This window comes from Xenopus laevis, chromosome 1L (assembly GCF_017654675.1).
Source record: "Xenopus laevis strain J_2021 chromosome 1L, Xenopus_laevis_v10.1, whole genome shotgun sequence".
Taxonomy (NCBI): domain Eukaryota; kingdom Metazoa; phylum Chordata; class Amphibia; order Anura; family Pipidae; genus Xenopus; species Xenopus laevis.
In genome coordinates, this window is record NC_054371.1 from 126,966,100 (window position 1) to 126,993,591 (window position 27,492).

At 35.6% G+C, this 27,492-nt stretch overlaps 1 protein-coding gene across 1 annotated transcript in view; it reads left to right on the top strand.

The window, feature by feature from the left end:
- LOC108713682 (glutamate receptor ionotropic, NMDA 3A) overlaps window positions 1–27,492 on the top strand; it is a 193,529-nt gene that overhangs the window by 72,758 nt on the left and 93,279 nt on the right. Inside the window, exons 2-3 of the mRNA XM_018257197.2 lie at window positions 13,996–14,600; window positions 21,617–22,664. Of these exons, the coding sequence (XP_018112686.2) occupies window positions 13,996–14,600; window positions 21,617–22,664 (1,653 nt within the window). The remainder of the gene's footprint in view (window positions 1–13,995; window positions 14,601–21,616; window positions 22,665–27,492) is intronic.

The window sequence follows — 27,492 nt, forward strand, 5'->3', positions numbered from 1 at the left end:
CCAAGGGGCCTCAGAAAGGTGCCAAAGTGAGCCAATGACAACCCTACATAGTTAGGTTAGTTACTGGTAGGCCAGATCCTATGAAAATGTAGATATTAAGAGACCAACACAGGACGGCTAGCTAAGCAGCTTAGGCTCCACTGAGGACAAAGGACTCAGTACCCTGGCAGTACCTAGCTAGTAAGGGATACAGTGACAGAGAAAGTAGGATCTTGTATTACATAACATGGTCCCTTTGGTGTGTTACATAATGGATCAGAGACCTGTTTGCCAAGAGGGCCCCCTGAGTAAAGGAAAAGTTACAGGAAGGCGGACAATGAAGAGTTAAACACCCTGTGCTCTTACTTTATTTATTCATATTTAGTGATGGGCGAATTTTCGCCGTTTCGCTTCGCCGAAATTCGCGAAACGGCGAAAAATTCGCGAAACGGCGCCGGCGTCTCGTTTTTGACGCCGGTGCCCGTTTTTCCGACGCCCATTTTTGGCGCCGGCGCCCGTTTTTTGCGCCGGCGACCGTTTTTCGGGAAATTTTTTTTTGACGCCGGCGAATTTTTGCCGCGAATTTTCGCGGGCGTTTCGCGAATTTATTCGCTCGCGGCGAAACGCGCGAATTCGCGCCTGGCGAATAAATTCGCCCATCACTATTCATATTGTTTGAAGCTGTGTGAAATACTAAGAGAACTCTGAGACAGAATTGTGCTAGTGACTGAATAAAGCTGCTACTGAGTTCGTCTTTAAGATTATTATTCGTCTTTTATGTTTATTATTCTCAGTGTTAAATGTGCTATTAGTGTCTCTTCTTTTGTCTGTGACAGTGGTCTATACAGTAAAGGGTTCATTTGGCCAAAATGTCCTTGGTTACTACAGCTAATGGTACACCCTGTTACATGTGTTCTTGAAGGTTCATCATTTAACATGCCTGTGCCTCAACTCTCAACCTCTGTTCAGTGATTATTCACATAGTATGTGTTCCTCTTATGCATACAGGGGAATCTATCTGCTTTCGAGTTTTTCAGTCTTTTTAGCAAGAGATTACATTTGTCAGAAATAATGTTTATGCTTTTGCAGTGGGAATGCTTATTAAGAAAAACTTTCATCATTTTGTACCTTTTGACTACTTTAGAATCCATCAACATTCATAAACTGTTACTGTTTCACTGCTAAAAGTGTTCTTTTATGAGTTTAATTTATTTTAATTTTCCATATCTTATGTGTTCTGGGCTGAATTTATGGTAGTCAGCTTTAGCTTGATTCTGTGAACAATAATATCTTTTCTGAAGCAACCTCAGTCGGTAAATTGTGAGGCTCCTATTTGCAGCATTCAATTTAGGAAATTAGTAACAGGCTGCTAACAAAATCACATATTTATCAATACTACCTCATGAACAGATACGTTTGCATGTTGTTTAAATATGGATGGTTTGAAAAACTGCCAAATTTAGAGATTACCAAAATGTAGCACAATAAAAAAGAATGTAACGTAAATACCCATGAGACATGCATGGTTATATTTAATTCATAAGTATATTTCCAGTCACTTTAATGATCATTAATGTTTAATGATGGAGCAGATTTAAAGTGCCAGAGACACCAAAAATTGAATGGGTTTTGTAAGTGTTTGAATGCAATGTACTGTTACTGCACTGGTAAAAATGGTTTGTTTACTTCAGAATCTCCATTTCTTTAAATGTATTACTCAAGCTCCAGTAGGGCCCACATTTGCTTGACAGATAATGGATAAGCTTTTTATAAATAGATAGTAGTAAAACTAGTGAAAATACAGTGGTTTCAGAACAGAAGTTAAATGTCAATCATTGCTTTTTAGACACAAGTAGGATGGAAATCTTTTCATGTACTTAAGCACTGTTGCTGTCAAGAAATGGTATTAGGGCAATGGAACACAAGGAGCTTTTTCTACTTTTTGCCAACTGCATTTTCAATATGTTGTCTTTTACATAAGTAAGTTGTGTTGAAAAAGATCTAAGTCAACCTCAGCACATATACATAACTATGAAGACCTATAGATCTATACTCTCACAGTTAGAAACTATATACAGTTTATAGCAATATCTACACAAACTGTAGATCTTAAGCTCACAATTGCATTTGGTATTATGCTTGTTCAAAAAGTCATCCAAGTCACTCTTAAAGGAGTTAATAGAATCAGCCATCACAAAATCATCTGGCAGGGCATTCCACAACCTCACTGTCCTGACTGTGAAGAACCACCTATGTTGCTTCAAATGAAAGTTCTGTTCATTTAGCCTAAAGAGGTGGTCTCTGGTACGGTGATCCTTTTTATGGGAAAAATCCCCTGCTATTTGTCTATAATGTTTTTTCTAGAGACAACAACCCGACCGTAACAGTCTACCCTAATAATTTAAATTTTCATCGTCTTTACCAGATTATTTGCACGTTTCTCACTCTCTCAAGCTCATTTATATCCTTCTTAAAGGAACAGTAACACTAAGGGGCAGATTTACTAAGCTCGAGGGAACAATTCGAATTGAAAAAAATGTGAATTTCGAAGTATTCTTTTCGGTACTTCGACCATCGAATGGGTCAAATTCGATCGAATTTGATCGAATCAAATGTTTCGAAGGATTCAAAGTAAAAATCATTAGACTATTCGACCATTCGATAGTCAAAGTACTGTCTCTTTAAAAATACTTAGACTTCATACTTCAGCACTTTAAACCTACCGAGGTTCATTGTTAGCCTATGGGGACCTTCTCCAGCACTTTCCTAAGTTTTTTTGATTAAATAAAAATCCTTTGATCGACTTAATCGTTCGATCGAACGATTTTTATTTGATTGTACGATCGATGTATTTGCGGTAAATCCTTCAAATTCGATATTCGAATTAGAAGGATTTTTACTTCGAGGGTCGAATTAGAGGGTTTGATAACCCTCGAAATTCGACCCTTGATAAATATGCCCCTAAAAAATTAAAGTGTTCCAAAGTAATTAAAATACAATTGGTGTGTTTTCTTCAGAAAGCTTATTATAGTTTATGTAAGCAATGTGTTGTGTAGCCATGGAGGCAGCCAATTAAGGCTCAGGTTACATAGCAGATAACGGATGCATACTGTAGAATACCATTGTATTCTATTACAGAGCTTATCGGTTATCTGTTAAGTAACCTGTGCCTTTAATCCTTTTTCAGCTTAAATGGCTGCCCCCATGACTACACAGCAGCTTGTTTATATAAGCTATAGTTGTTAAAGGGATACAACTATGGGAAAAAAAATTTTTTTCAAAATGAATCAGTTAATAGTGCTGCTCCAGCAGAATTCTGCACTGAAATCCATTTCTCAAAACAGCAAACAGATTTTTTATATTCAATTTTAAAATCTGACATGGGGCTAGACATTTTGTTAATTTCCCAGCTGCCCCCAGTCATGTGACTCGTGCCTGCACTTTAGGAGAGAAATGCTCTCTGGCAGGCTGCTGTTTTTCCTTCTCAATGTAACTGAATGTGTCTCAGTGGGACATGGGTTTTTACTATTGAGTGTAGTTCTTAGATCTACCAGGCAGCTGTTATCTTGTGTTAGGGAGCTGTTATCTGGTTACATTCCCATTGTTCTTTTGTTTGGCTGCTGGGGGGGGGGAAGGGAGGGGGTGATATCACTCTAACTTGCAGTACAGCAGTAAAGAGTGATTGAAGTTCATCAGAGCACAAGTCACATGACTTGGGGCAGCTGGAAAATTGACAATATGTCTAGCCACATATCAGATTTCAAAATTGAATATAAAAAATCTGTTTGCTCTTTTGAGAAATGGATTTCAGTGCAGAATTCTGCTGGAGCAGCACTATTAACTGATTCATTTTGGAAAAAAATTTTTTCCCATGACAGTATCCCTTTAAGCAAACACATAACTTTTACCAATGCAGTACATTACATTTTAATTATTTTAAAATAAAATGCTTTACTATTTTGGTGTTACTGTTCTTTTAAGGACTGGAGCCCAAAATTGCAGTGCAAACTCCAGATGAGGGCTTACCAGGGACCTATAAAGAGGCAAAATTATGTTTTCATTCTTCAAGTGAATGCCCTTTTTTATTTTCAAGAGTTGCAACATTTGTCAGACATTTGTATGGTTATGATGCTTAAACAAAGAAACAAGGCTGATATTTAAATTGGATGCACATATAGTTCTTCATAAGTATAAATTGACTACATATTATATGCAAATACTACAGTTTGATCAAATAAGCTCCATCGTCTATGACACCAATAAATGTTGGTTGTGACAAATGTAAACTGCCATAAACATAAAACCAGGAAACTGACATTTTGTATTGAAGTTGACAGTAAGACATAAGAGCTGTAAAGACAAGGGAGAAGTGTACTGAGGTGGAAATGCCTATTACCATAGTATAAGCTCTGTCAGCTCATATAGGAAGACACTGCTGACATATAGTACAACATCAAAAGATCATAAAATCACTGTTGGAAAAACACAATCAAGAATAAACCCCCACGGACATTTCATGAAACAACTCTAGTAAGAAGAAAGCAACACTTCAATCACCTGGAATATATATATATATATATATAAACACCAGGGTACACCATAATACTTTTTAATAACATTCTCATTCAACATTAAGCATGTCTTATTAAAAGCAATATATTATTTTAACAAATCAGGGTTCCTAGTGGGTAACAAAATATGTTTTAGAGACAGAGAACCCCTCTATGACATTCACTGCAGTGCACTATCAATAAGGAAGCATTACGGTGTCACTTATGAGTCAAGCTTACAGTTCCATCCACCCACTATGTTCAATGACATGTCACATGTGGTTTTATGAGCTGACAAGAGACGTGGAGCTAAAAGAAAAGAAATGCTATTTGTACAATATATAGATTGCTGTATACTTGATACCATTACAGGACAGAATTGGTACATTAAAGGACAGCATAAAATTATAATACAAATAAAATATTTAACCTACTTTCACATGCATTATTCATTAAGTGCTTAGGTGCAATTGATTTCTGAACAAATACATAAATATGCTATTTCCAATGTGTTTTGTTTTTCTTTTATGAATATATTGGGCTGGTGCCTATAATTGAAACAAATTCATTCTGTTGAATTCTTAAGCAGTCTTTTACACAACTCTATCTAGGACCACTTTAAATCAAATATTTAGGGGGTTATTTACTAAAACCTGAATTCATCTAAATTTTTTCTAAAAACAAACCTGACCCAACTCCCATCCACGAATTGAACTCATTTATCAATACTTTTATCGAAAAAATTGGAGCTGCAAACCGTAGCAACAAAATCAAGCGTCAATTCGTATCGTACCATTGATGCTCTGAAAACTCACATTTTCACTGCGGAAACTCGACTTTTTCCGATCATCGTATGATAACCCTGACTTTATTGGATTGTCCAGCGCAGATCACAATTTCAAGAAACAACTTCAGGGACATCTGCCCTTAATTTCTACATGACCTTGACAAGTTTGAGAAGGAGTATTTTCGGAATTGGATTTTTAGCAGCTTTGGGGTTTAATAAATCCTCAAAAAACCCTTATGTATTTACAGTGGGTGTTCCATTCATTGTATTTCTGTCACATGTAAATCAGTAGTCCACAATAAGTAATGTAATAATGGAAATGCAGAAAGTGTTGGCAAAAATACACAGACAAATCAAACACCAGCTGCAGGAGAAAGATTAACAGGCTAACACCATGAAATGGAAAAGACATAGAGAGTGATCATTCATATTTAACTGCCATAGAGAAAGAGGAAGAAATTGGACAATATTAGATGCCAAAGTGACAGAGAGCAGTCATACACCATTAAATGCCATTAAGACAGAGAACCATCATAAACAATTTTTAAAGCTACAGGAAATATTTAACATTGCCAGGGACTGATAGAGTGATACAGCATCATAACAGGGACAGGCCATGATATTCAATAGCTGGTTTGTTCCAGTAAGATTTAACTCATTCAATGTGCCTTTTACCTGCTTCTGCTGCCATACCTGTATGTCTTGGTTGCAGTGTCTCTATATTGTACTTGGTTGCAGTGTCTCTATATTCTCTATATACTATACAATACTTCAAGTTATTTCTAGTTTGGATAGAATGATAAATATATGAAGGGAACAATGGCTTTATTGACAGAATGCACGCTATGAAATATTTAATAATATATATTGATTTGCAATAGTGACATTCTTGCTTTTAAAAATCTTTTGCTTCTTAATTTTATCACTCTCATTTGCTGAATAATCTGCTGTTGAACTCTGCTGACTGGTAAGATACTTAAATGTTTCTTAAATCAGTAAATACAAGTGTAATATTTATATTTTCCTCCCCCTAAACTATAGAGAGAGATCAGGATTTTTGTGCAGCCATACTGTTCTGCATCACAGCAAACAAACAAATATCAAAAGCAAACATCTATGAACAAACGGTCTTTAGTAAAAACAAAAAAAAAGTCATGAAAAATGTTTGAAGAATGTTTACATGGCCTTAGCAAATGATTAATACCAAAAATGTTTGAGACATATAGTAGGAGTGATATTGTTATATTATATATTATGTGTACAGAAAACCATTGAAGTATACTGTGTTCTGCTCATGTTTAAAGTAATTTGTTCACTACCTGGGAAAGGAGAACTCATTTCTCCCGTTTCTCTTTTTTTTAAACTGTTTTCTTGTTGCTAGTTTTCTCTCTTTTCTCTCTTTTCTTTTCCTTTTTATATACAGATAAATGCACAGTAATGGCAGTCGTTTATGTACCATTTTGCTGCTGAGATCTGAAAAAATGATTGATGCATTTTTAGTCATTAAGTGAACTAAAGCATACTGTATTGGTAGATATGAACTACCTTCTACTTTGCCATGATATGCCGTTTCAATGTATAGTCTATGGAAAATTACAAGGCAACAATATTTCTTTTCACACATGTTAGAGATACACAAAACAAAACCATTATAGATATGGCTTGTTTGATATAACAGATCATACAAAACAAATTCTTTCTAGAGATGTATGGACCCATACAGAGGTCAGAAACCTTTCCAAGAAGCTATTTCATTGCGACTTTTCCTTTCTTCCAGATATTGCTAGGAACACTGAAGGTTGTCAGTAAAAACTCAGCACACACAGTACCAATTACATGGTGCAGATGACTAATCAGTGTACTGATGTTTAAGTTAACAAAAGTATGAGAACAATTCAGGTGTGGCCAAAGAGCACAATATACAGTATATAACATAGATAGATTGAGAGATATTTTATGCAGAAAAATAAGTAAAAAACTTATGGAAAAGGATTTGTGCAGGAAGCAGGTAGTGACTGGCTCTGTAGAAGGAAGAGGAGAGCAGGGAGCAGGTCTGGGCCGGATGTGCCCTTGAGAGCCCACCAGGTTTTTTCCCAGTGTCCCACTGGCCCAGTCCGACTCTGTCCCCACATAAGAGCTTATTTACAAGCTTTTTTTATTTACTGTACTTGCTTTGTGGAAAATTCCACACTGGTAAATCACTTGCAAGTTGTGGTGTGCGGAGCTGTCAACTTTTGCTAATGCTCACCCAGGGCATTCTTCGCGGAGCACCAAAAATTTTCCATAGACCCGAGTGACATCATGGCACCTCCCAACCCCCGGAAGTGACGTCACACACAGGTGCAAAATCAATCTGCTTAAGCTGCAGATCTCTAATCATGCATGCGCACTTTACCCAAATGACATCTGAATACTTACTGCATGTGCAAAGTTGGATTTTAAACCTGCAGAAAAATATGGGGGAATGCTTAAAATTTGGGGGAATGTGGTAGGATGATACCGAAGTGAGGGCCAGACTTGGGTACTGAAAAAATAGGGGTTGGGGATAGGGTTGCTATCTTTTCTTGAAAAAAATACCGGCCTTCCTATATTTTTATGTATTTCTCCTATTAATAACATTTGGATCAAGCTTAATTTTTACCGGCCGGGCTGGTAAAATACCAGGCAGGTGGCAACCCTAGTTGGGGATGTGTGCAAATGTCATCATTTCATTGTCAATGTTAGCGTGCTATTTATTTAGTGCAAGTCAGTTATCTAGGCAGATGTATTATGCAGAGAGAACATGTCTGAAGCAACTCAACAGAGGTGTTAATATCATTCCTATGTTTACAGTAATTTGTACTGCATTCAGCAAACGGCAATTAAGTGCAAGTCATAGTATAGAGGTTTGTGTATTGATTTTAAAAACCTATGTTAACTGCATTTGGATTTTTTTTGCACAGCACCTTGTGTTTGGCAATGGGCACCATGGTGTACCAAATGCAGATGTTATTTTATGTCCAGTGGGAAGAAGTGAATACGTGTTTTGCACAACATTTTGGAAGTGATGGGTTGGAGCAACCATATTTGCTCTGATAAGGTCACTTCAATCATAAAAATGGCGGAATGCTTGCTGTACCTTAGAAAGGATCACTTTCAAAGCACGGACAGGATAAAATATCCTGTTTTATATGGCCATAGTTTGTTAGTACACTGTCCCTTTAAAGAGCAGAGGGCTTTTATTCATGAGCATTCAACACAGTTGAAGTCATTGAAACTTTGCTGCTGTTGTTGCACAAATGCCATTCATTAACGTGCTAAAGCTGCTCCACACAGTGCTCACACTGTTTCCACCATGCTTTATCTTTGAAATTGCAGTGTGCCCATTGACGCAGGGGAACCTGGAGCCACCGTCAGTAGTATCAGTGTAACCACAGTGACCTGTGTCAGTTGATGCAGCAAACTTGTGTCTAAAAAGATTGAATGCAGATGTCATGTTGACAGCAAGTGCTAGAAATAATGATCTGAATGTAGATTTTCAGAGCATTTGTGTCCAAATTTGAACACATGTGAACAAAAAGGCTATAGTTGCATCAGGTGCCACCTCATGGCCTCAATAATGCTGGAATTGTGGGGGAAAATGCTGCACTGTGAGTAAGAAACAGGAAAACTTGTACCCAAACTTGCACTGGAATACCAGCAATAAACAATTTTATTGAATCATTTTCATGAGCTATCTTCAAAGAAAAAAAAACATATGTTATTAACTAATCTTTTAGATATAATTCTCCACATTCTTGCTAAATGGTTTTCTATTCTGGGTATTTTGAAAATTATACTTATATTCCTGATTTGATGAATAATGTGGTGCTTAATGGAGCGATAAAAATCCCTTTAAAGTACTGATCATTTTCTCAATCTACCTTTCACAAATTTTATTCCTTTAAAGTGAAGTTTAACCTTCCCCCACTGTGGAAAAAAATAACTTCAGGTCCATCACCTCTGTCACAGCTTTAAATAAATGAGAGTTTTCTCTTTCATGCAACCCTGGAACACATCTGGTAGTGACAATTAGCAGCTTATATAATAGAAAAGCAAGACCACACATTCTATGCTAATTTACTGAGATTCTGTGTGCCACAGTCATAAAAACATCTTGCAAACCTTTAAGTAATGTCTGATAGGGATACCTGACTAATAAAAACTTGAACATGCAGCCAACATAGCCAAGATAAGTGGAGTATGAAAAAACGTCTTTTATCTCTTATGCAGGAGTGGGACAACATGTATTTTGGCACCACATGTAAAAATGTTTTTTTAAAGACCTAACTTACTTAAATGAATGAATGAATAGGAGTAAAAAAGTGAGAATGCATTAAGTTGATGACTGATAACTACGCGAGTCAAATGTGGACCATGTGTTGCTAAGGAAACACACAGTCTGCATTAGATTTGCTGAAAGCCAGACAAAATTCTACAGTTCCTAAGGGACAGATTTATCAAGGTTCGAGTGAATTTTCAAAGTTAAAAAAGTTTGAATTTCAAAGTAATTTTTTGGATACTTCGACCATCGAATAGGCTATTATGACTTCGACTTCTAATTCGATTCGAAGTAAAATCGTTCGAATATTCGACCATTCGATAATCGAAGTACTGTCTCTTTAAAAAAACTTCCACTTCAATAATTCGCCAAATTAAACCTGCCAAAGTGCTATGTTAGCCTATGGGGACCTTCTAGACAGTTTTTCGAAGTCTTTACACATCGAAGTAAAATCGTTAGATCGTAAGCTAAAATCGTTCGAATCGTTCGATCATACGATGGCCAAATTCTGTGAAAAATACTTTGACTTCGATATTCAAAGTCGAAGTATTTCAATTTGAGGGTCGAATTTCGAAGAATTTATCACTTCGAAATTCGACCCTTGATAAAGTGTCAGTACATAAAAATACAGTCTACGGCATGAAAAAGGTTAATACTACTCCAACTAAAATATAGAATTATATTGCTATTTTTATTTGGTATTCATGAAACTACAACACATAAATATGAAAAATGTGCATATACATATATAGATAATATATGAATATAAAAATCCTCCCATACTTAAAAAATTAACCGAGATAACATTATTCGGTAATAAGACACCTGATGTTGTAGACTTATACAGAAGTGCTCTATATATAATACCTAGGACATATCTCAACAAAAAGTACAATATAAAAAGACATCCCAATCTAAAAAAAACATGAAAGCATCAGAGTGTAGCTGGTCAGCATTCAAATCAAGTATTACTGCATTGTGTTGTTAATACATAGCAATACACCATAAACATACAGTATGTATATGAACTGGATGACTACTGTCCATTGTCCTGTTATGTTTAATAACTAAGCACAAGATGGATAAAAATAGACCATAAATGTACAATGCCCTGTAGCCATTATTATTATTATAATTAATAATAATAACATGTATTTTTACAGCGTTAACATATTGCACATGGCTGTAAAATAAATAGAAATCACATGAATTACATATATAGAACATACAGAGTTAAAACATAATGACCAGTACCAGTACAAAAGATGAGGAAGGCCCTGTGCAAAAGAGCTTACAATCTAAAGGGGAAGGGAATGAGACACAAGGTGTGGCAGTGGGCAAGATCAGAAATAAGCAGGTGAGAGATGTAATCTGGTAGCTAAACTGAGTGAGTGAAGGCTTCTCAAAATAAATGTGTTTTAAGAGATCTTTTGAAAGCAAAAAGGCTGGTAGAAAGTCAGACAGACTGCAGCAGAGAATTCCAGAGGAGTGGTGCAGCCCTGGCAAAGTCTTGTATGGTATTGTAAAAAGTGTCAGCTCAAAGTATCTATAAGTGTATTTTAAATACTTTACAGGGATAGTATGGTCGTCTCTTTGGTCAGTGGTCAGCCCTGCTGCCTTAGTATGTGAGGGTTCTAAGTTTATTTCTTTTGATACAATCTGAAAATAATTTGTATTTTGAATTTGTATTTTGTCCCCATTTCTGTTGATTGTAGGGGTGGGGACTGGATTGAATAATGAACGTCATGTTCTCTGTTAAACATAACAGTACTATGTAATGTACTATATAAATAAAACTTCTTAAAAATACTGGCTTGGCAAACATAAGTGAAAAAGTAAACAAGAATGCTGATCACATTGCTCATCTCAACACTTCAGTGATATGATATCAATGGGTAGATGGAAAACAATGAAACTCTCCAAGTCTGACAGCAGCAAGAACCTTAATTCATGTTCAAAATGTAGGTATATAATAGTCCAAATTCTATTCCATACCATTTTGCTTTTAAAATGCACAGGAATTCTTTGGTGAAAATTAATTTTTATCAAGAGGAAGTAATTAATTTGTTATCGTGTACTATGGGAAATCAATTCTGTTTGCAACTAGCCTGTTTTGTATAATGTTATGTTAAAAATAATAGCTTTGCTCACTAGGAAATAAACTTGATGACCATCAGTGTAATGGTTTTTGACAATAACATAACATAACAATCCAAGAGTATTAATTTTAAACTAAATGTGTAGAAAAAAAACAAGTTTTGTTAACTGATGGCACATTCATCCAAGCCCTATCTCATTGTTGCTTTCTAATATGAACCATGTATGTCAAGCACAAAAAATTGTAATCATTATACTTGCGGAACAATATTGACATGGGTTTAGTGTTTTCATTGGATAAAAAAATGTAGGCCACATACTGTAGGCCTAATTACTCAAGTAACACAAGAGTAACCCATGTCTTCCACCTTTAGTAATGACTATTACTTCTGAACAGTGCAGTCTGACTGGTGTAAAGATTATCCTTTATGTGGAATAAATAAATAGTCCTAGTTGTGTATAAACAGGAACATCGTATAGTATGCAGTTGTGTAGAAAGAGTACTGTTTTGCAATTCATCTTTCAGATTACATAGGTATCTGAAATATAATTCATATTCTTCTTTAGACTACTAAGGCCAATTTTAACAGGTTGCTGACCATTTATATAAAATCAGGAAGGCATTATTATAATTATATAAATGGTGCCACGATTTATATATACATTAAGGTAAGCCATGCATTATGTTCTTGTAATAATCATGTTCTGATATAACAGTATAGCATAGTATATATGTAATGGTATGGGACATCTTTATTTTATAAACAACATACATTTATCAGAAGCCATATTTGAGCAGTTCAGAAGCTGCCTTCCATCCTAGTGCCAGTAGTCACTGTTGAAACCTGCAGCCAATGTAATATTTCTTGCTGACATCTACTGTATAAGAGATAAAGTTCAGAAATTGAAGGCTTGGAGAAGTAAAATTGTTGATCGCTATCCTAGTGCTCAATTCTTTTCATGTGTAACCTTAATCATGTTTGCAACTCAAAATCATGAAGACAGACATTGGGGAATGGATTGCTAGGGCCTGTTTCATTTTAGATGAAGCATAGTTCATCTAATTGTGTTTAGTGGTTGATCATAATGTCAAGTGGTTGATCATCTTGGAGGTTGGGCCATCTTAAACTGAAATAAAACCTTTTTATAGTACACTGGTATATATATTTCAAAATGAATCAGTTAATAGTGCTGCTCCAGCAGAATTCTGCACTGAAATCCATTTCTCAAAAGAGCAAACAGATTTTTTTATATTCAATTTTGAAATCTGACATGGGGCTAGACATATTGTCAATTTCCCAGCGTCCCTAAGTCATGTGACTTATGCTCTGATAAACTTCAATCACTCTTTACTGCTGTACTGCAAGGTGGAGTGATATCACCCCCTCCCTTTTGCCCCCCAGCAGCCAAACAAAAGAACAATGGGAAGGTAACCAGATAGCAGCTCCCTAACACAAGATAACAGCTGCCTGGTAGATCTAAGAACAACACTCAGTAGTAAAAACCCATGTCCCACTGAGAGACATTCAGTTACAACTGAGAAGGAAAAACAGCAGCCTGCCAGAAAGCATTTCTCTCCTAAAGTGCAGGCACAAGTCACATGACCAGGGGCAGCTGAGAAATTGACAAAATGTTATATTGAATATTGAATATTGAAAATTGAATATAAAAAAAAATCTGTTTGCTCTTTTGAGAAATGGATTTCAGTGCAGAATTCTGCTGGAGTAGCACTATTAACGGATGCGTTTTGAAAAAAAACATGTTTTCCGATGGCAGTATGCCTTTAAGGTCAGTAGTCACAGATAATTGCACTCCTATTTAAATAAAATACGTGTAGTGCTATGCACAACTTTCAGTTATGTTAAAAACAGATTCTTTGCAACACAATCTAGAGATACATACCATAACTGAATATATTACAACTACTCTAGTGAAACAGTAAGCAGATTTACTCATTATTTTGCTTTATTGTGCTAAATGAACAATAACATAGCATTTTGGTATACTCTCCATTTACAAACACAAAATAATGAATCCTGTGTTATAATAACAAAAAAGCAAATAGATATGCAAACAATCACAGGCTGCTCTGTAATTTTCACACCATGAAAATATAGGAAAATATTAACTGTTATATTTATTAAGCACTGAACTTAATTTCAGTTGTCTTCTCCTGGTTTAAAGATATGTACGTATATGAATGTCTTATTAAAACATTTCTGTGCCCTAGAAAGAATTGAAAATAAAAATACTTAACTACAATGTCTCTTCTTTTACTACAGAACCCGCTTCACCTACAGCTTAGCATTGAAAATGCATTAACTTCAAACGCCGAAGTGACTTTTTCAATCTTAACCATGAACAGCTGGTACAATTATAGCATACTGTTATGTCAAGAAGATTGGAACATAACAGATTTTCTCACGCTAACCCAAAACAATTCAAAATTTCATCTTGGGCTGATTATAAACATTACAGTTAATTTGACATTAAGCAACTATGTGATTAGTTACCTCCAGCTAAACTTGGATAGTATCAAGGATACCACATCTACCATTGTTATGTTTGGATGTGACATGGAAGACACTAGAAAAATTTTTGAAATGGCCACACAGTATGGGATCATGTTGCCAGATTTTCATTGGATATTTGGAGATTCCCAAAATGTGGAAGAGCTACGAACTGAAGGTTTGCCTTTGGGTCTTATTGCTCATGGAAAAACAACGGAATCCTACTTTGAACATTATGTCCAAGATGCAATGGAATTAATTGCCAGAGCTGTTGCAACAGCTACAATGGACAGGCCAGAGCTTGCGCTTATTCCAAGCACAATGAATTGCATGAGCGCAAGCAGTACAAATCTAACATCTGGACAGTACTTATCAAGGTAAGACTGGAAATGTACCTAAAAATCTGAAGCAATGGTTTATTGTTTATATACTATTATATATATATATATATATATATATATATATATATATATATATATATATATATATATATATATATATATATTTCATATGTAAGCAAGGATATCAACAGCATATAAGTAATGCTACTGGCTTTCAACATATTTTTTAATGTTAAAGTGCTAATATGTTTTCATAATATTTATCTTTATATTTGTCTAATGGAAATGGCTAATATGGCTAGTCATACATTTGATTTTTCACTGTAATAATAAAGCAGTACCTTCTACTTGATCTCAGCTAAGTTATAATTAATTCTTATTTGAGGCAAAACAATCCAGTTGGGCTTAAAGGAAAACTATACCCCCAAAATGAAAACTTAAGCAACAGATAGTTTATATCAAATTGAATGACATATTAAAGAATCTTACCAAACTGTAATATATATTTACATAAATATTGCCCTTTTACATCTCTTGCCTTGAACCACCATTTCGTGACTCTATCTGTGCTGCCTCAGAGATCACCTGACCAGAAATACTACAACACTAAGGGGCAGATTCACTAACTTCGAGTGAAGGATTCGAATGAAAAAAATTCGAATTTCGAAGTATTTTTTGGGTACTTCGACCATCGAATTGGTTAAATTCGTTCGAATTCGAACGATTCGAAGTAAAAATCGTTCGACTATTCGACCATTCGATAGTCGAAGTACTTTCCCTTAAAAAAAACTTCGACCCCCTACTTCGGCAGATAAAACCTACCGAAGTCAATGTTAGCCTATGGGGAAGGTCCCCATAGGTTTGCTAACCTTTTTTTGATCGAAGCATTTTCCTTCGATCGTTGGATTAAAATCGTTCGAATCGTTCGATTTAACGAAAAATCCTTAGATCGATCGATCGCAGGATTAGCGCTAAATCCTTCGACTTCGATATTCGAAGTCGAAGGATTTCAATTCGAGGGTCGAATTTCGAAGTATTTTTAACTTCGAAATTCGACCCTTAGTGAATCTGCCCCTAACTGTAACAGGAAGAAGTGTTGAAGCAAAAGGCAGAACTCTGTCTGTTAATTGGCTCATGTGACCTTACATTTGGTTTGTATGTGTACACAGTGAATCTTACGATCTCAGGGGGCAGCCCTTATTTTTTAAAATGGCAATTTTCTATTTATGATTACCCAATGGCACATACTACTAAAAAAGTATATTATTATTATAATGGTTCATTTACATGAAGCAGGGTTTTACACATGAGCTGTTTTACTCAGTATCTTTTAATAGAGACCTACATTGTTTGGGGGGTATAGTTTTCCTTTAATTCATGGTTAAATGATTTTTTAGTAGACAGTAAGACACCTTATACAGAAAACCCTAGAAAATTCTGGATAACAGGTCCCATACCTGTATTTCTTAAAAGCCAGCTTGAAGTATTCTCTGTAAAATAACATTTTGAAATCAGGCCAAGTAGTCTCAGTATATGCTGAGTATTCATTTCTTTTAGGTAGTTTCAGGCCCACTTTGGACCCCCGTCTTAATACTGATACTGACAAAATTCTGATTTCTGATGCCTTGCCTGTGTAAAGGTGGAGAGAGAAAAAAAAAGCAATGCTATATTTCATAAATCAAGGTGTGATTTTAAATATCCCATCCATATGTGCTGTAGAAACTTTTTAGACAATAATAGGTACCATAGAAGTCAGAGGTGCAAAATTTGCTCTAAATCTAGTAACTCATAGCAACAAACTGGCAGGTAATATTTCCAGTATACAGGGATGCAAACCTTTGACAAAACACACCTTATAGACTATCCATAGCCCCCTAGGCAGTCCAGCAGTTGTTTCCAGTTAAAATGACTACAACTGTATTCTAGCTGTTTGTCAATATAGATGATGTGGGGCTGGTGCTGTATACCACTGTGTGTAATCATTTGGGGTGCTTGATGAGAGCAAATGATAATATTGCATACAGTTTTATTACTCGTATACAGGCTTAGGAACACAGTATGCAGGACCCAGGACTCAAAAGCAGACTGAGGTTCAGAACCCAAGGTATTAGCTGACTAAGACACAGAGAAAATAATCCAGCATAGGGAAGATGTAGGGGCGAAACGGCGCCGGCGTCTCGTTTTTGACGCCGGCGCCCATTTTTTTTACGCCGGCGCCCGTTTTTGACGCGAATTTTCGCGGGCGTTTCATGAATTTATTCGCTGGCGGCGAATCGTGCAAATTCGCCACGAATTCGTGCCTGGCGAATAAATTTGCCCATCACTAATAACAAGTGTAAGCCAAGGAAAGCAAAGACAGGAAATAGAATCATCATCAATATTTAATATTGAACCCAAACAGTCTCCTGTGGCTTATCATTATAGGACAGTGGCTCATAGCAATGTTTTAACTATAAGGTGTCTTCAAGGAATTCTTTAGAAGACACCCTTGCAATGTTACCAAAATAACTTATGCAAGGCTGCCAGTACTAGATTAGTTCGCAATTTATTTTCTCCTTTAAAATAACGTTTAAAAGTCCACAAAGTTAACTAGAATTTAAATCATTTACAACTTACACGTATCTTTGTTTTTCCTGGCACTACTTATGTTAATTGATTCTGTTATTTACAGAAGTCTGCATCTAGAAAAACCTCTTGAAACAGCAGTCTTTCAATACTGCCTAAAAACAAAGAAAATGCAAGCCAAATACACAACCTAAAATGTTACAGAGATGGGGCGCTATAAAAAAAAATCTTATGATTTGCAGCTTGAAATTGCCAAATTGTTAGAAAAAAAGCATAATTTCCTGCACAAGGTATGATAAGTTGTGGGGAAGAAAATCCTGACCACTGAAAATCAATGTTGTGCAGAAATTCTGCTGATCTGCAAATGTACCATCATTATAAAAAAATCTATTGAACGACACTGTCAAACTTAAATGATTGGTAAAGTATTATGTTAAACAGCGAATTATAAATCCTTAGCTGTTGTCGAAATTGTCATATTTCAGACCACTTATCCAAATTAAAGTATGCAATGCATTTAGGTTTAAGCAGCTTAATTTAAAGATACAGCAGTCATATACAATGATAAAGAGTCTTTAAGACTTCTCCTGGACCACAGCATTGGCAGAAATTAAACGCTTTATTGAATAAACAAACACATCTGCAACAAAATCTTGGGCACTGGTGTGAGCATCTCAACTATTAGGGCAGTGAGGTCTACACGTTACCTTTATATGGAAACCAGAGAATGGTAAAGAGGGAACCTCTTTTGGCTTCTAAGTGTGCACTCTATAACCCTACTGAGCTAAATTTGGACTCTATAACAAAAAATTGTGTGTTATAAATTCACTCTACATGCTTTATTGCTTTCTTTATTGCTTTAAGCCTACCCTGTCCCTCCCTTAACATCATTTGCTTTAGTTTATACATTACCAGGAAAAATGGGGCTTACACCACCACTATCACCTTCTTCAGAGGGTGGGGGGGAAGATATAATAAAAAAATGGTTGCTGTTTTTTTGTAAGGTATTTTTGAAATGTCATCTTACCCTCCGCCTCCTCCTACCTGTGGTATAATCAGCTGCAAGAATTGGGAGCTGAAGAAGTATATGCTTACCTGAGATTAAAAAAAATAATATAAATACCACAAACAAACAAATGCCAAAAACATAAAAACTAACCTTGCAACATATTGAATATGCAACTTAAAAAACGCTGTAACATGGGAAAAAAGCTTTCAGATGTTAGATTCCCATTAAAACATTTTTGTTAAACTCACTATGCCATACACAATAATAGCACAATGTCACATACCAGAAATCCATTATTGAACTTGAGTCCTTAAAATACAATTATTCAAATGTCATTATTATAAACTCTTGGGTTATTTATTAAGGTCCGAATTTATCTCAATATCGGCTGCTACAAACTCCGATCTAACCCGCACAGGTTTTTAACGCTTATTTATTATTACATTTTCCTGAAAATTTGCTTTGCAGGAAAAGCTTGGATTTTCGCGATTTTTTCATGAATTTTCTCCGAAATCTCCGAATTTTTTGGAGTTTTCACCCGAAAGCTCTGAAAACATTCTAAAATTGCCCGAAACCCCCGACACAACCAAAAATCTATGGGACTGTTCCCATTGACTTGCATGCAACCTTGACAGGTTTGAGATGCCGTGTTTTTATATTCGGGCTTTTTAGTCCTTGGGGTTTAATAAATTCTGAAAAATTCATGATTTTTTTAAAAGTCCAATTTTATAAAAAAAATAATTTTTCAGATTTCAGGGAATTTCGGGTATTCGGAGCTTAGTAAATAACCCCCTTAGTAAATCATCAACAACAACTTCTTGTATAACCCGAGATATCAACCAAGCTTCTAGTTACCGTAGTCACCCTGTGACATGTTGTTACAATCTGCCCCTCCCATTTAGACCTTATGTAAATCCATCACTCTGTAAAGCCACACCAAAACCCTTTTCAGAGCTTCATCATTAAAATTCTTATATAAGTCATTACATTGTCATCTTCTTTTCAGTTCTAACCATTTGTGTAAAATAAAGCTCTTATTTATACAGGGTCAGGGCTCCTCTTTTACAGTTATCTAAATACATGCCTTGACACAGGGAGGACCATTTATCAACAATTTAATTTTAAAGGTTGTATAGTTTTTTTAATACTAAGTTTAAACTCTATTTCTCTAAAATCACAAATGACTTGTAATTTAGTAAAAGAACAGAATATAAGTATGAACAGAAAAATATGAAAAGTCGAGTTTCTTGGACAGTTACTAGCAAAAAAAAATCTTAAAACCTCTAAAAATCTGAATGCACAAAAAAGGTCCAATAGTATTGGTGCAGCTCCCAATGACTTCTATTGGACATTGGCTTTTACTTGCCAAAGTTTAGTACAGGTATGGGACTCGTTATTCAGAATGCTTGGGACCTCAAGTTTCCTGGATAAAGAATCTTTCCATAATTTGGAACTTCATACCTTAATTTTGCTAAAAATCATTTAAACATAAAATAAACCCAGTAGGATTGTTTTCCCACCAAGAGGGATTCATTTTATCTTAGCTGGGATCAAGTACAAGGTTCTGTTTTGTTATTATAGAGAAAAGAGAAATAGGTTTTAAATTAATTTAAATTTAAATTATTTAATTATATTGGAGGCTATGGGAGATGACCTTCCTGTAATTTGGAGCTTTCTAGGTTTCCGAATAACGGATCCTATACCTGTATTAGCGTTTACTATGATTTTTACACTTTATGGGGCATATTTATCAAGGGTCGAATTTGAAAAACTTCGAAATTCAAATTCAAAAAGACCAACTGAAATTGAGTTGAAGGGTTTTTTTCACCCGAATAGGTCAGTTTTCAATCAAATAGGTCAGTATTCAGCCGAATTCGAAACATACAAATCGAAGTAATAGGGCATTCGATCGATTTTTTCCCCCCAAAAAACTTTGATTTTTCAAAGTCCATTAATTGACTCCAAATAAGGTCTAGGAGGGCCCCCCATAGGGTAAAACAGTAATTCAGCAGGTTTTAAATGGCGAATAAGAAGTCAAATTTTTAAAGAGACAGTACATGATAAATTTCGATATTGAAATTTTCATTTTTTTTTCAAATTCGAATTGAATTTGGACTATTCCCTAGTCGAAGTACACAAATAGTGGCTCAAAACTCTAATTTTTTTTCATTAAAAATTTACCTCGACCTTTAATAAATCTGCCCCTTAAAGTTTTAAGACAATTTAAAAAAAATTAATTTTAGAGGAAAAATTTTGATTTGTGAAAAAACTTGAAATTTAAATGTTAGTAAATAGGCCCTAAAGTACTGTGAGGGGCCTATGGTGAAGCATAGGCATCCAGTTGTGCATCATGTTAACACAGTCATAGAATTATATATTCTTTAATTTTAGACAAGATGTCTTGGTGAATACACTTTTGTATTATTATTTCATAACCTTATGGAAATTGTTCAATCCTTAGACCTGTAGTTCAATTAATTATAATGGGACATAACACTTTTGGAATAATTAGATAATAAAATAATAATAAATACATTTTTATCAAGAAACTTATTGCAGCTTCTGAGCCAAGTCATCTAATAAATTATACGTGGTCCAGTAAAAAAAAAATGTTATTAACATTGCCAATTTTATACATATTAAAATATCAGAATTTCCACAAATACATTAATAAAAGTGTTACACGCTGTAATGCTTTCAGAGCAATTTTCTCTAATTAAAACAAGCTGAAACCAATTGTACAGAAGCCTTAACTTCACACATTTGTTATATGAGAAGGTTTAAAATTTTATTATTTGGAAATGGGACAATAAATGCTTTAAAGGGAAACTATCGAACTATCGGAGAAGCTAAAATATTTGTATCTATTTTATGAATTGTTTCTTATAGTTTTTAAGGTATATGTATACATTATTTGTTAATTAGTGTGCCCACATACCAGGGCAGTTTCTTCCTGGATCTGAATAGTGTGCCATTACTCTTAAAATTTAGGTGCACTTACATACACAAGTACACAGTGATCTGTAAGCAGCAGACTTGGTGAAACTTATGTAGCTCTGTTTCACTGCCCTACCATAAATTACAGATCAGTAAGGGGGCGTATTTATAAAGGTACATTATACTGTATATTTTCTTTCCTTTCAGCTGTTAAAGATGATGCACTTTACTTAATACCATGCATCACATAACAGAAATAAAATGCAAATAGTGTTTGGAATCTCTTACCCCAATGAATTTTCAGGGAGGAAAGCTGTTGATTGTGTTGTAATAACATTACTGTATTTTTATTTCTTTCTATTCCTTATTTTTTATATACTGTAAATTTCTATTTGCTGTTCACTATAGTCAGCCTTATATTTGACATCTTAATGTATTAACAAGATATCCATTAGTTGATACTTGGATTCAATACTGTGAGAAAGTCATGCTTGAATTAAAGAAAAAATGGGAACTCACTTTTATCATTTTCCGTAAACAGGTTTTTAAACAACACAACATTTAGTGGCATCAGCGGGCACATCAAAGTGAAAGAGTTCTCCATAATAAACTCAGAAAACCATTACTTTATTTGGAATTTACAGCATGATCCTGTAGGAAATCCAATGTGGACAAGGCTTGGCAGCTGGCAAGATGGAAAAATCATCATGGATTATCCATTGTGGCCTGATCAAGCTCAGAGACACAAGAGTCATTATCAGCAGCCTGCAAGATTACATCTTAGGGTTGTGACGCTAATTGAACACCCATTTGTGTTTACAAGAAATGTTGATGATGATGGACAATGCCCAGCTGGGCAGTTGTGTTTAGATCCAATGACCAACGATTCCAAGGTACTTGATAGTCTCTTTGAAAGTCTGCAAGGTGGTAATGATTCAGTGCCAATTGAGTACAAAAAATGCTGCTATGGATACTGCATTGATCTGTTAGAGAAGTTGGCCGAAGATATGAATTTTGACTTTGACTTATATATTGTTGGTGATGGAAAATATGGGGCATGGAAAAATGGCCACTGGACAGGTCTTGTGGGTGATCTTCTTAGTGGAACAGCCAACTTAGCAGTGACATCATTTAGTATTAATACAGCTAGAAGCCAAGTAATTGATTTCACTAGTCCATTCTTTTCAACTAGTTTGGGTATTTTGGTAAGAACTAAGGATACTGCTGCTCCAATTGGAGCATTTATGTGGCCACTTCACTGGACAATGTGGCTGGGAATATTTGTATCTCTTCATATCACTGCAATATTTCTAACTCTGTATGAATGGAAAAGCCCTTTTGGGATGACACCAAATGGAAGAAACAGAAACAAAGTTTTTTCTTTCTCCTCTGCTTTAAATGTATGTTATGCAATATTATTTGGCAGGATTGCAGCTATCAAAACTCCAAAATGCTGGACAGGGCGATTCCTAATGAACCTGTGGGCCATTTTTTGCTTGTTCTGCTTGTCAACATACACTGCTAACTTAGCAGCTGTCATGGTTGGGGAGAAAATTTACGAGGAACTTTCTGGCATACATGATCCAAAGGTAAGTAAACTGCACTTTTTTACTATTATATTATGTTATAAACATTTTGAAAAATAAAACACTCAAGCTGAGGCAAGTTGAGCAGAGAGCATGAAATAATATCAGTGTTAAATATTAAGGGGTTATTTACTACATTTTTTTCTGTTCGAGGCAAAAACATGAATTTTTAGATAATAAAAACTTGATTTATTATATTGCTAAAAGTCTGAATCCAAAAATACTCCCATCTCAAACCTGTCAAGGTCCTGTAGAAATCAATGGCAGATGTCCCTTTTCCAGTTTTAAGATATCATGGTCAGTGCTGGGTTTCGTTCGATAATCTGACATTTTTGGGGTTATCAGGTGATAACTAGAAAAAATTAATAGTTTCGGGATTCAAATCCAAAAAATTCATACAATTCGAGTTTGTTCATGATTTTATCGAGACTTATCCCAAACAGAATTTAGGAGTTATTTTATAAATAAAGTAAAATCTTGGATGGGAGTCTGGTAAGGCTTTTTTATTGAAATTACAAGATAAATTAGAGTTTTAGTAAATGACCCCCTAAATGTTGATCCATATTTTGTATATTAAATCTTAGTTGTTATACCTTTAAGTATCATAGATGTATTTTAAATGTTTTTACAAAAAAACATAATCAGCACAAGGCCACTATATGAAATATATATATATATATTAGTTGACAGAGGTGCAATATTATTATAGTGTATCTTAAATCTATTTCCCAAGTATGGTTGACCCCTCTGACTGGACATCTTAATTGTGCTCAAGCACAGCCCATTTTCTTAATGCATTCCAGAAAAGAAAAGAGCTTATGTGTTTGTAGCCCAAGTGATATTACATTGTTGCTGGCAGCAGTGGCTTTATGCAAATATATAATCAATATCAATACACTCTCTAGTCTTTAGATGTCCAAGAAGTCATCCAAGTAATTAGAATCTACTAAAATAACATCACCTGGCAGGGTATTCCACAACCACATTGTCCTCACTGTGAAGAAACATTTGAGCTACTTCAAGTGAAAGTTCTGCTCTTTAAGTCTAAAAGGATGGCCAATGTGGTATGTTATAGTTTTGTATAGACAAAAGACATAAGACTCTAATTTTGGGTTAATTTTAAGATAAAAAGACAAATTTATGCAAAAAAAACATCTTCAGAGGGGCCAAGCGCCACTTAAACTACAACCTGCCTGCACTCCGAGCTGCCCTCCCTCTCGCTCTTCCCTGATTCGAGATGCGGCTGGGGAGAGGAGGTATTTTTTAAAACTACTATATAGAGGAAGCAGACCCCGTGGTCCAGGTCCCACACAACTGCAGGGTCTGCTTCCTACATCTCTGAGTAAACAGCAGGGTCTACTTCCTACACCTCTGAGTAAAAGCAAGGGGGTACCTTTCCTGTTTTAGCAGGATAATAAACCTATGTAAAAATGACGTGCCCCTGTAGCATTGATTTGCAGAGATGGGAAAGGAGGAACTTGGCAGGCTTCCACAGAGAACGAACCTTAACTCAACTGAACACCTGTTTGATGAATTAAAAAACTAAAGCAAGCCAGGCCTGATTGCCCAACATTGCCCTCGCCAAAAATGTTGCAACATGTAGTGGAAAGTAGGGATGGGCGTATTTTACCCGTTTCATTTCGACAAAAATTCACTGCCGGTGAAATGTCGCCGACGCCCATTAAAGTCTATGGGTGTCGTAAAAAATTTTTCGCGCATCGAAATTTTTTGGACATGCGTCAGTTTATTTTTGACGCATGACGCCATACAAGTCTATGGGCGTCATTTCTTCGGTGAAACAAGGCGAAAAATGTGCCCATCCCTAGTGGAAAGCCTTCCCAGAAAAGAAGAGGGTTAAGGCTATAATAGCTGCAAAGAGAGAACCAACTTCACATTTATAAATTAGGTGGGCAAGGGCTACAGCATCCACCATGAAAACTGTATACAACTTTTCAAATTTGAAGGTTTCCACATTCACATAGATTAAATATACTAGGTATAGTTTTTCCAGTTAAAGTTTTAATTACCATTTTGAGTCTTCAGAAGTCACATGTTTTGGTATATGTGATAATATTTTATTTAGAAGATGTCAGTCATAGAACATTTTGGTTTTTGAAACTGAGAGCTAGTGGAAGAAAAAACTAGTCGAAGAAAATACTGTATATTGCAACTTTGAGTGAATATTTGAAAATTTTGACAAAATCTCAAGCTCAATAAAAGTTTTCAGCTCTGACAAGTTTGATTTTAAGAAAACAAAACATCCAGATAATCTACAATAAATATGTTTGGGTCTATAGAAGTCATCTTTGGAAGGGTTTTGGAAAGCACATTCAAAAAATGATGTAAAAAAAACTTTAAACTCAAAAAAAATGTTTACCAATTATTTGTTAGCAAAATCATATTTACCAATTTCAAATTCTCCAGGATCTCTGGTTTAGAAAAAAATATGACATTGTGGAGTAGGGGGTTAGATGACAGAGAAATTCTAGACATAAATAGTTATACATTAATTAGAACATCTTTAGCATTCGTAGGTAGATACATTATGAATTCTTCAGAATTGTAGACCCCAAAAAACATATGCTTGGTTTTCTTAACTTGCTCTATTCTGTTAACACATAACACAAACTTATTGGGAGCAAATTTCTAAAAAAAAATCTATGATTTGGAGGGTGGGTTTTGTGACACACCAACACAGACAAAATGTATTTTTTACCATTGTTCAATGGTATGCAACTGCTCAGGCAAAGGAAGCGCAGGCGTCGGATGCGTTGAATCTAACCTAAGTAATACAAATGTCTCACATATAAGCTTGTAAGGACTATGTCACCACCAAATATTCTTTACTTCTTTGTCAAACGTATTAGCCTTATATTGTCTTTTATATGTTGCTTCTCCTTATAGCAAATATGGAGTTGGAAGAATCCCTGTTAGGTTCACAGTTGCTGATTTACCAAATGATTGGTGATTCCAAAAATAAAGAGCAACACTGGAAGCTTAACTGCAGTTTACTGGTTTACAAAGAAAATAATTACCTTTTTACTGATGTAGCCAACAGACATAACCTCCACTGTTAACATTCACAGCAGTGTCTGAACAGTCTGCATATAATATTACTTGATATAGTCACATACTATATAGACACAATACATAACATGCTTAATAACTCACGGAATAGCAGTTAGCTTCTATTTCTTATTTCACTTAGGAAGAATTATAGATAAACCCTTTCCTTTCATTAACATATAACAATGTTCAACACAACAATAATACAAAGTAATCCTAAAATATCTTAACAGAAAATGTGCCTACAACTTTAATATGAGAGGATAAACTTTATTAAATACTGGATTATATATTTGCCTCATCACCCAGGAGCTCACTTAGTACAGTCACTTGGGTTGCGGGACCTGAATCGAATGGTTGTAAGAGGTTCCGGTTATGAGATGAGAACAGCAGGGGTTTGTAGCAGTCTTTGTGACAGAAGGAGGCACTTAATAAGTGTGGTGTCCACAATGAGTTCTTAAACCTAGTGCCTAGGAAACTTTAGTGTTCATTGAAGACTTTGGCAAAAGAATTGCTAAACTTGTCTCTGGGTAATTGGCACATTAACTGGTTCCAAGATGGGGCCATCTGAGAAGAAAAGGAAAGGATGCTGCTGGGAGGGCAGTTCAAAATTCTGGCCAGAACTGACTAAAATGCATGCATGCAAAAGAGACTAGAAGAAACCTTTATCTCATTGGACAGCAAGGGTTAATGATTCCTTGATAATGTGAAGACTTGGGGTACAAGTTGGTACAGTTGCTCACCTATTATCTGGACCCATCAGGATTAGTATTCCACAGCTGCCTGAAATAATCCTCTGTCCATTGCCTGCTTCTGGTGCTGGAGGCCTCTCAGCTCTTTTACCAATGCAGTTCAATTCTGCTGCTCAGCTGTTTCGGCTCTTCTCCTTTCCCTGCACAGAAACTTGTTTGCTTGTCTTTGCACTGCTGCAGTCCTGCTACCTGGTCCAGACAGTCACTCTCCCAGGTACCTGTAACTCCTTTTATACCCTCTCAGGTCTCCAGTCACTGCTGAATCACTTCCTTTGCATGTGCTGGTCCTCAGTATGTCCATGTGCCTCTCATCTGCTGATCACATGCAGCCTCCACAGCACTAATACTGCTCTTCCCAATGTTCAGTTTGCATTTTATAGGATGGCATGTTATACAGTGCATTATTCAGTACATTTCCTGGATTAAGGCTCTGAAATATATCTGCCATTACCCCACTGCTGTTCTTTACTAGGCATTAGAAAATGAAAATATGTCACAAATAACTTATAATGTCTGCTTAACATTGCATGTTAAAATATACACCATTTCTGACTACAATACTGACATTTTCCTTATGTACAGTAGCTTTATCAAACAGATTTAAAAGGTAAATACACAATGGTTGCATACAGATACATACTATTTGCTTTATGTTTGGCGTGAGTAGCACACCTAGCCCTTACAAGCTGATTGCATCCAACACGACTGCCGGATGAAGACGCAACATGCATCGTTCGCATCCGACAGTCGTGCCGGATGCAATCAGCTTATACATGAGACATTTGTATTACTTTCTTTAGATTCAGCGCATCCGACGTGACGCCTGTGCTTCCTCGCATCACGGTGGAACCCATGGACGCGCACAGAAAGTCATCTGTGTAGTTCTACCCTTAGGCTCATTAACCTACAGTTGGCAAATTTTCACCTAGAGTGCAAACTATGTTCAGCAAGGCACCAGAAGAATAACGACAGCACTTTGATTGATTGTTGTAGGTTACTGCCAAAGAACAACT